Raw genomic sequence first — 10,837 nt, forward strand, 5'->3', positions numbered from 1 at the left:
TGGTTTTCTGATCTTAAATTCCATGGTTTGAGGCAGAGGTGTAGGTGAAATCAGAATCCTTGATCTCACTATTACCCTGTGTCATGAGGCAAGAGAATTGTGTGCCAAACTACACACACTCAGCGCAGTGATAAGTTACATGCTAATTGTATTAATTATATTGTATGTATACTATATTAACTATAAAGTGTGAAGTTAAATAAAAAAAATATAACGTTGACTAAATTTAACTTTTTATTATATTTTGAATTGCAAACTCACGTGACAAGTGACAAGTGAGGCACAGCATCACTTGCCTCCCCTGAAATGATGTTTGCAATTCTGAAAAGCTCTTAATTTCCAATTTCTAAAGTTTTATTTTCTCCCGTTATACATTGTACTTATTTATTTGCTTATATTTCAAATGGACCCATGAGAATCTCTTTGTAGGAATGTGGATACTAATAAACTGATACTGAACCTGAACATCACTGCTTGAATATTTAAAAATGATCACCAAGGTTTTGCCCTTTCCATAGATTGGGTAGTTTTTTTAAAATGCTGCATTGAGGGTGTGAAGCAGATAGACGTTTTCGAGGATCGTGACGCTGAAAATGACGTTTGGTTATGAGCAGAGACTCTGGAGTAGAAAGTTTAGGAGGATTTTTGGAAGGATATGTTTTGAGGCTTAGGAGGAGTTTTCGATGGATAAAAGATTTAGGAAGAGAAGCAAACAGATGAGATTCAGGTGGCGGCTGGCAATCACAATCTTCTAAATCTTTGGTTTCAGGTGGAAGGAGGAGAACATAGATTATAAAGTTTATTAAGTTAAGAGGATGTTGATGATGAGTCTTAGGACGGGACAGGTAAAGAGATTTGGAAGCATGAAAAAGGTTGGGGAGGAGGTGGTATTTAAGGTAAAACCAGAGGAAAAAGAGGAGGTTTAAACATCAGTGTATACTGTGAAGGAGGGATATACAGTTGAAGGAGTGCTTTAGGACAGGAGGTGTAGGAGGCGCAGGCCCTTTATGGGGAAGCGGCGCTCATCTTTCAATCTTCAGCAAGCGTGTAAATCCTGCAGCCAGCCAACAAGCGTCTGGCATCTGTCCAACGACGCAGCTAAACGCTTCTCCCTAGACGCATTTTGGACTTTTATGAAAATAAAAGACACGTTTAAATAATCTCACATTCAAGAGCGTCCCACGCTCGCATGTGGCATTGTGATGTGTGATGAGCATCAAAAAAGGAAGGCCCGACAGCCTCATTGCTGAATGCCTGCAATCATCTCCCCCTCATCTTTTTTCTTTGACTCCCTGCGCCGCTTTTGACATGTAAATGTAAGCCGACTTGTAATCCTCCGTGTTCTCTTTCTTCCTTCTTAGATCCTCAAAGCTCGCTGCTCTTCCCTCTGGACGCGGCGCTGGAGAGCCGGCTCCTGAGCGACACTCGATGGCCGTACCAACCGAACAATACAAACTCTCTAACGTCTGGTGACATCACCGGCAAGAACGGCTGTGACGCCAGCCAAAGCTCCTTTAACAAGCTCCCACGGGCCTCCACTATCTTAAGCGATACCATTACAGCCAACAACATCCCGGCCAAGAGTGAAAACAAGAGTGCGGGCGCCGGCAGGGGACGCCCAGTTTGTTTCTCTCTGCCAAAGAGGAGCTGCGTTCTCTTGCACCGGTCAGCCGCTGTCTTCATCCAGGCCGGGCGAAACTCACAAGACAGAGAAAGGACAAAGGGTATCCCCAACTTAAACCGAGAGATTGGCAACAACATAAAAGCCTCCTTTGCATTGTGTAACCACCAACATGGGACTAAGGCTGAAGTAAATGTGGGATGTAGGACAGGAGCCCAAGTCTGTGGCGGATGTAGGCTTGAAGCTGCAGTAGGCCAAGATGGAGGTGGAAATAGGCTTGGAGGCGGGCTTAAGAGTGGGTGTTCATCTGAAGATGTTATTGGAGCTAGGTTCTCTGGATCTCACTTAAATGAGACGGGAGTCCAAATAAATGTAGGTGGTCGAACAATAGCACAGAGCATTAATAAGCTGAAAGATAATGACAGAATTGGAAGTGCAACTGCTGGCCAAGGCAATGATGATTGTGGGCAGACTATGTCTAGAACTGAAGCCAGGCAAGCTCGTGGTGGAAGCAGAACTGGAGTCTTTGCAACCCTAATCAGTGAAACAGCGATTACCGGAAGCAAGGATGCAACCAATGGCGCAGTGACTCGTGAACTTGGGACTATTAAAGGTCGAGGTGAAAAATGGACTGAAACTGAGACAGAGGACCAACTTGTTGTAAGATGTGACTCTCAAGAGCAAGATGGAAAGGTAATTGTTGGTTGTGGTACTGGACCTGAAGACCTAGATGCATGCAGTACAAAGGAGCAATATCAAAGTAAAGATATGGCTGGAACCAAACCAGATTCTGCCGGTAGTGGGTTCGGAACCCTGATAACATGTCAAAGTGGGACTCATGAGGGAGGTTTGTGCCATACACTGCCACCTTCACAGGGCCAAGGTTTTGACACTCCCGTTGAACTTCTAAAAGAAAGACTGGAGAACCAAACCAAAGAATTGGGTCAGAAAAAGTCACCTGCACCTCCTGCAGCCCAGTCCCGAGAACCGTTTTGTCCTGTCCTCAGTCGCGATGGCAGCCGGGTGCTTCTGTGGCCCTCGGAGATGATCTGGTACACCAGTACCTCGCCCTCACTCTCCTATGCCATCAACCCGCTGCTGTACGACTTCCGAGCAAACGCGGGAGGCCGCGGGGAAGACGGCCCAAAGATAAAGCCGTCAGTGATCAAACACTCCGGCTGCCGACAGAAGCGGAAAAACGGCGGGGGAGATGGCGAGGTGAAGTCAGATGAAAGCCGGGAAGAGAATCAAGGCCGACAGGCGGGAAATCCCCCGCAAGTGGCGGGCCCAGCCAAAGGTGGCAAACAAGTCGGCGCCTTCAAATCTGTCCATGCAGGGTGGAGGAGAAGGAGGAAGAGGAAAAGGAGGGGAGGAATGAGGAAGAGGGGGAGAAGGAAAAGAGGCGAGAGGATCAAGAGCAAACGGCAAAGAGGGTGGGGCGTCATAACCAATTTGAAGCTAGAACAAGAGGACGCAGAAACAGAAGAAAGGTTGCAAAAGCAGCTATTAAGGCAATCAGTGATGCGCTCGAGCACAGGTAAAACTCTGAGGGGGGAAAAAAATGAGCAGGGACGCAGAGCAGAGAGCGAGGCGCAATTATGTCATCTTCCCGCAAATCGCTGTAATCGCTCCGAGCAGGTGAGCGCGGGTGCCGGGCCTCAATCATCCTCCGGGCGGGGTCTCGCGCTCACAAAGCCTCTCTGTGGGGAAGCGGCATGTAACGGGGCGATTAGTCCCGCGCCACAGACACCACGCTGTCCTGCAATTGCCGCCGCCACCCGCGAGGGGCCCAACAGAGACGATGAGGCTGACCGAAACTCGAGCCGGAAAAAAGCTCAGGAGGGAAGCGTGTGGATGCCGCAGATTAACGCCATCTCGCCCCCCTGCCGAGACTCGGCGTGCGGGCGCCAAAGCTATCTCGCACCATCTTGCAAGGCAGGGAGCAACCCTGCCCACCTCAACAAACATTTAAACAATATGGCACTCACCTGCCATGCGCAAAATGCCAATGGAAGCATCAAGAGGAAGTGGACTGACGGTCCGTTAAGCAGTGCTGAGAAGAAACACAAAGAAGAACTTAATGAAAACAGAAAAGTTATTACTTTTGACTCTGCAGTTTCGAATAAAGGGACCACAAATGTAGAGCCTCGCCGCCTCTCGCCTGACAGAGCAATGGTTTGGGATGCTAACAACAACGGCAAACAAGTAAACAGCACTCCTGAACATGTCATCAAACATGGACATCAAGACACCACTAAAGAGGCTAATCTGAGCCGTTTCTCCCCTGACAAGACAGCCAAAGTCGGACTGAGCAGAACTTTGGATTCAGCAGAAACGAGCGGAGGAAGCCAGAGCGAAAAGTTGACCCACCTCTCACCTGACAAGACAGACAAAATCTTTCAGAGATCAAACACAAGAGTTTCTACTTTGGACTCTGTAACAAGTATAGGAAACAGGAATGAAGAGCCAAGCCGCCTCTCACCTGACGTGCGAATGGTTAGGGATGCTAACAACGACTGCAAACAAGTAAACATTCCTTCTGATAATGTAATCAAAAGTGAACAGAGAGACGAGGATGCTATTCTGAGCTGTTTCCCCCCTGATAAAGCAAACAACGTGGGTTTGAAAATAACTTTGGACTCAGAAGAAACGAGCAGAAGACTCGAGAAAGAAAACATGGTCCATCCTTCACCTCACAAGACAAACAAAGTGTGTCCGGGATCAAACGGAAATGTTTGTGATTTGGACCTGGCAGTCATAAGTAAAGGAAACACAAATGAAGAGCCTGCCTGCCTCTCATCCGGTGGAGCAATGGCTTGGGATGCTACCAGTGGCAAACAAGTAAACACCACTCTTGATGATGTCATCAAACGTGGACACCAAGACACCAACAAAGTGGCTAATATGATCTGTTTCTCCCATGCTAAAACGAACAAATTGGGTTTGAGAAGAACTCCGGACTCAGCAGAAACGAGCACAAGAAGCGATAGACAAAACCTGGTCCATCCCTCACCTTACAAGACAAACAAAGCACGTCAGGAAGCAAACGGAAGAGGATTTAATCTGGCGTTGGCAGTAACGACCCTTGACAAACTAGACAGATTTGGCTCGAGCAAAACTTTGTACTCAGCAGAAACAAACCAAGGAAGCGAGAAAGAGAAACTGGCCCATCTTTCACCTGACAGGACAAACAAAATGAGTCAGGGAGGAAACCAAGCAATTGGCCAGTTCAGCCCCTCTAGCGCTGCATCTTTTCAGTACCGTATTTGTCTTGGAGAAGTCCAATCAGTCGACTTTGCAAAGGACAAGTGTGCGAACGGGATGCCTGAGGGGGACGAGGTTGCAGAATATACCCCCCCAAAAAAGAGACAACGTTTCCCCCGTGGCCTGCCCCGGGGGTGTGCCAGTCTTGGGGCTCCCCTACTCCTGCCGTCGCCTTCCTCCTTTTCCTTCCGTCACACCGTCATCCAGCACCATCTTTCAATGGTGCCCCCGCCCCTGCCGCTTCCCTCCTACACTCGCCTTTTGCCAGCCTTTGCTCCTCATCCCCTGGCGCTCAATCCGCCACCGCCGCCGCCTTCTTTCTTGGCCTCCCCAACTATCCATCTCTTAGAGGCGCCGTTTCCTCTGGCGACGGCCGAGTTTCACCCCATGCTAAGTCAGCACCATGCTGCCCTCCTGGCACCCCCTCACCCAACGGCCTTACCCTTGCAAGTGTTGTTCTAGCCTACATTTTGAAAAACAACAGGTAACTTTGAAAATAATCATAATAAACTCACAAGTCATGGACTGTGCTCATTTACTCAGTCACGTCTCTCAAATGGTTAAAAAACGGGGCGTTTTCATTTTCCCCTGATAAAAACCTAGACTAGGGGTGGGCATCCATTTTGCTTCGCGGATTTCATTGACTTAACAAAATCAAAGAGGATCTGGGCCAGGATTAAAAAAATGATTGATTTGATTTTTTTGTATCTACCAATACAGTCTCAAATCCTTCAGCAATGCATGAGGAAAAAAAGATGCAGCCGTGTCCAATTTTTCTCATATCGTCACTGCTAATTCGAAAATATGTATCCAATTTTTGGCGTTTTTTTGCAATGATTATTGCAAAAATGTCAAAAATTATGAGTTATGAATTATAAGTTTTTTTAGAGTAGCGGCAATAGATAAACATGCAAACGTCTACATGTATATTTTATATATATACCTTTTAATGTATAAGTAGAGCATTTTACCAAATTAGAGAAAAGTAAACGCTTGTCTAAGCAAAGGATACATGGGCATGGAGTAAAGAATTAAATTAAAAATAATATAACAAGTCCCTGGTTTTGAGCACTAAATTTGATAACATGAATGAAAAAATGTAATGGTTTTAGCTCAGAAAGTTTTTTTTTTATTCCTAAAATTTGATAGGTGTATTTATAACTAAATCAATTACATGATTAAAAAAAGCAAGTACAGATAATGTAACCAGCTTTTTTGTTAGTCTTGAACGGAATAGACTTTAATGCTTTTATTATTATTATATATGTTTTAAATAGGGTGATAAAAAAGGGATTACGGGGACTAGAGTGACACCAATAAATATTTACCATCTGAATTTAAAAAAAAAAATCGATTTTTCATCAATAACACTGTGGTACCTCGGTCCTCAACTAGTTGTTGGTTAAGTACCGACTTGGTTGAGTACCGATTTTCTTTTTCCCATAGGAAATAATGGTAAGTATTTAAATCCGTTCCACGCATAAAAAAATACCTAAAATATTAAGAAAGCGCTTTTTCACAAATAAAAGCTTCACTAATGCCATTCCCTGCCATCTCCTTGTCTTTGATAATGATTAGAAGCAACTTTTCCATTTCCCCGATTATCTGAGGCTTTTGCCTGGTAACCACTGTCACTCCCATTGCCGGAGCAGCTTTCTTCATCGCTTCTTTATGTTTTATAAAAGTCGAAATTGGCGACGTTGCGATGCCATATTGCAGTGCGAGATCGGACACTCGAAACAATTGTCATACTAGTGATTATTTCCTTTTTCAGTCCAATAGTTTGCCTCACTGTTTTCCTCTTATCTTTCCCTTTATCGCTGTCGTTCTTGGGACCCATGTTCAAAAGGAACGCAAAATTACAAGCTAGGAAAGAAATAACTTAAAAAATGACATACCCCTTCACTCATTGATGGTCTGGATAGAAGTGGAGCTAAAGCTAGTTCTGCTGAGTGCATCTCGGCTTCACTTGGCTCCACTCAAATCACATTCGATTCGACTATTTTCGGCTAGTGATTATATCTTTACATCTTTACTTTTCATTTGGCTGGCCAGATTAAGTAAGCCGCATGTGGCCCGCAGGCTGTAATTTGCTCACCCCTCGGGTCTAGCACTTCTAAATAGTTGCACTGCAAAATATTGTGAGTGCAGAAAATGATGCATTTGTAATCCATCCATCCATCCATTATCTGCACCGCTTATTCTCAATAGGGTCGCGGGGGTGCTGGAGCCCATCCCGGCTATCTCCGGGCAGTGGGCGGGGGACACCCTGAACTGGTTGCTAGCCAGTCGCAAGGCACACGGAGACAGACAACTCACTCGCTCATTCACACCTAGGGACAATTTGGACGGGCCAATTAACCTGACATGCATGCTGTTGGAATGTGGGAGAAAAAGGGAGTGCCCGGAGGAAACCCACGCAAGCACGGGGAGAACATGCAAACTCCACACAGGAAGGTTCGATCTCATGACCTCAGAACTGTGCCGCACACGCGCTAACCACAGCGCCGTTGTGCTGCCCGGAAGGATAATAGTTAAGAAAAATAATACAAATGTTAATTCCCATTTTCTATTGAATAATTACTAAAATAAACTATTGAAAAAGAATAGTAATCCAATCTAGAATGGCTGATCATTTAGCAAATTGAAAATATTTTAACCCTGAGACTGCCCACTGCCCAAAGATACCTGGGATGGGCCCCAGTACTCCCGCGACCCTACTGAGGATAAGCGGTGCAGGTAATGGACGGATGGATGGATGGATTAAATATTTTACTAATTTACTTATTATTCTTGTTATTTTGCCAATCCTGCAACACATTTTACAAGAAATTTTACAGGAAGTATTTGCTTTTTCTCTCTTGAAATTGTAACATGAAATGTAATTGTGATGATAATTGTGGATTAGAAACAGAGCAGCAAAATCTAATTGTTCTCTTCATTTCATCAAGGTAAAAAAAAATGAAGGTTCACTTTGCCTTTGTTTGTGTTTACGCTGTGTATAGCACTAATTGTTGATAGTGAAATTCAATAAATATACAAATAACAGCAAAAATTATAATTTTATAATGAGAGTAAATTACAATTTAAAATTGAAATTGAAATGGACTAAACAGGATTTTGATGAGTTTCTTATGACAGACATTGGTTTGTGGTGAACTGATGACCCACTCTGTCACTTTCCTCCACATAAAACTAAAAGTCAAATGGAACTGTTGAAAACAAGAAGTTGTGACACATATTCCAATCTCGATCTAGCCCTTTGCTCATTTCATTGACAAACTACTGACACCTTCCTGTTTCTCTGAGAGACTTTCTGACGTGTGTTGAGCACAAGTGTGACGTCATAGATAACTGTAATATATCAACTAGAAGCTACAAGTCGACTTGGATGTATTTTTGTAGACCAGAGCCTCAGTTGAATGAGGCAGACTTTTTATATTTTTGTGCTGATGCTGCAAATTAGTTAGGCTTAGATTCAAACGACTTGTTTTGTTCTCTCTCTGTGACCCATTTAAAAAAAAGAAATAAAAAGATACATCTGGAACAGAGTAAATGCTTGTCTTAGAAGAAATACATGGACATGGAAAATGCAGAATAAATCTATAAACTCGATTACTGAGTGTCTTGATTTCTTTGAACCGGAATAAAAAATCAGGAGAGAATTGTTTTCTTGAGAAAAAAAACATCGTCAGGTCTGTTTTCTTTGCGCTACATGTTTCCAAAATGCTACATATGTATAAGTTAGTAGTGTCACGACCAGCACACAGGGTAGACCCAATCGCGTATTGTTTTCTCACAATTTTTTTTAAAGAAAGAGGAAGGGCAGCGCCCGCGATCCGATGCTCGCTGGACGTGGAAGGCAGGTCGCTCTCGCGATCAGATTGTGATCCGAATACAGAAGTGGATCTCCTGTAGCGGGGGATGGCGGTGTCGGGGACGGAAGAACAGGTCAATAGCCAGGACAGGAGAGCCAAAACATGGTCGGGGTCAGAAACGGGTCCTAGCTGGGACTGGGAGAGCATGGCGTGGCCGGGGTCGGAAACGAGTCGTAAGCCAGAACGGGTGAGTAGACGTTGTCGGGGACAAAAAGGGTCGTAAGCCGGGACGGGGGAGCAGACGTGGTCAGGAGCAAAACAGATCATTGCCGGAGACAGACGGGAGCAAAAACGGGACAGGTGGGAGTCAGGGTCAAAAAAAAGGCTTGCCTAGTATAAACTGAGGTTTGCAGACGGACTGACAAAAGGGGACAGACAGGACTGGGTTCAAATACTGACAGGGAGCAAATCAGAACCCGCAGCAGTTAGCGAAAATTAATCATGACAAGTAGATTACTAACTGAAGAATCTAGTGACATGCAGTCAGGACAGACAAGTGAGGCAATGTCTAACCTGTTAAATAAGGAAAATATAACATCAAAATATCTTTAAAAGGTTCTATTTATTCAGTGTTCAAAGTCTTTGTCATTTAAGGAATATTATCAAACCAATCTGTATGTGACGTATTTCTGTGATGCGCATTTGTAGATGCAGAGTGAGGCACGCAATTGTCTTGCCTCTTGGAAGAGGGCAATAACGAGACCAAAAATAGGGCACACACCTCAGTCCAAAACATTAAAGCTAACAGCAAGTCAAGCCCTCCAGTACTTTTTCTTATTCATTAAAAAAAAATCTTTAATTATGAAAGAGTCCAATCTATTAATACTTTATTAGAAGTGACCTAACCCTAACCCTAACCCTAACCCAAAAGAGCAGTTTGTAATGTATTACACTGCTGCAGATGCAGGGTAGGGGACACAATTCTCTTGTCTAATGGTAGAGGGCAATAGTGAGACCAAGGGTTCTTATTTGGCACACATTTCAGCCACTGCTCAGGTTTAAGACAATCAATCGATGAATTTTAAAACAGGTAATGGATTAGCAAGTTACGGCCAGAAAGTACAAAATAACCAGAGCGTCACTTCTAGTAATACAGTAAATAAAGAATGGCAACCGACCGAGACATATTACAGAAAAACAACCTGAAACTACACTTTTGCTAGCTTTCCGCGCTAACCGCAACATTCCTCCCTAACTCTGTTTTTGTGGGAGTGGACTAGTATGGGGGAATCAGACACTGAGGCAGGGGTGCTCAAAAAGAGGCATAGAATTTAATAAGAAAATGAGGTACAAAGCGACAATTAATTAAGGGTTCACAAAACAACAAAATATCCAAACAAAACAAAACCTGACTTGGTCCCACCCAGGAACAAAGACAAAACTGGAAATGGAGATGCTTGGAACAAAAAAACAACCAAACAAGTGGACACTCAACTTCTGACAAAATTTCCTAACAAGAAACCAGAAACAAAAACAAAATCAAAGTTAGCAATGGGAAATTAAATGACCAGACGACACCTGCTGTCTAAAATGTAATTATAAAGGGTCAGGATAATCCATACCTGTCAATTCCACGGCTCCATGCCCTTACAAACTGTCGTATTTTCCCTTACAAAATACAAAATAATCTTACACCATATTTTTTTTTCGGACATGTTCATTTATGTAGTTTAACGTGTTATATTGTACATGTGTTTCGATTTATCATATATACTGTTAATTAACATTTTGTTGTGAGATCCTGAGTTGCTCGACATAAATGAGGTTTATTAAAAAAAAAATCAAACATTAAGTGGCTTTGACGTTCACTATAGAAGGAAAAAATGCAGGCAAATATAATAAGTACAATTTTCTTATTCAAATTATTAATTCATTTTCTTCATTAAATTATTGTTGTTAACATACTGATTAAAGGGATAACCACAAACCTGTCATTTTTCATTTTCTCCTTTTATACTTTCTTTTTTTCTCAACTCTTTAATGAGTTGAGCCGAAAAAGCCGTTTCTCTGAAGAGAGACGGACTTCCTTTCTCTACACAACTACCACAGAATGATGCATGATGGGAAATCCCCA

The 10,837-nt window shown here is 43.4% G+C and overlaps 1 protein-coding gene across 1 annotated transcript in view; it reads left to right on the top strand.

The window, feature by feature from the left end:
* The window catches only part of LOC148353905 (uncharacterized), a 97,023-nt gene extending 88,523 nt beyond the window's left edge, over positions 1 to 8,500 (top strand). Inside the window, exon 5 of the mRNA XM_088351448.1 lies at positions 1,362 to 8,500. Coding sequence (XP_088207574.1) covers positions 1,362 to 5,347 — 3,986 coding nt within the window. The 3' untranslated portion in view covers positions 5,348 to 8,500. The remainder of the gene's footprint in view (positions 1 to 1,361) is intronic.
* Positions 8,501 to 10,837: the final 2,337 nt, after the last annotated feature.

Source organism: Urocampus carinirostris, chromosome 13, assembly GCF_059441175.1.
Source record: "Urocampus carinirostris isolate Australia breed hairy pipefish chromosome 13, RoL_Ucar_1.0, whole genome shotgun sequence".
Classification (NCBI taxonomy): Eukaryota; Metazoa; Chordata; class Actinopteri; order Syngnathiformes; family Syngnathidae; genus Urocampus; species Urocampus carinirostris.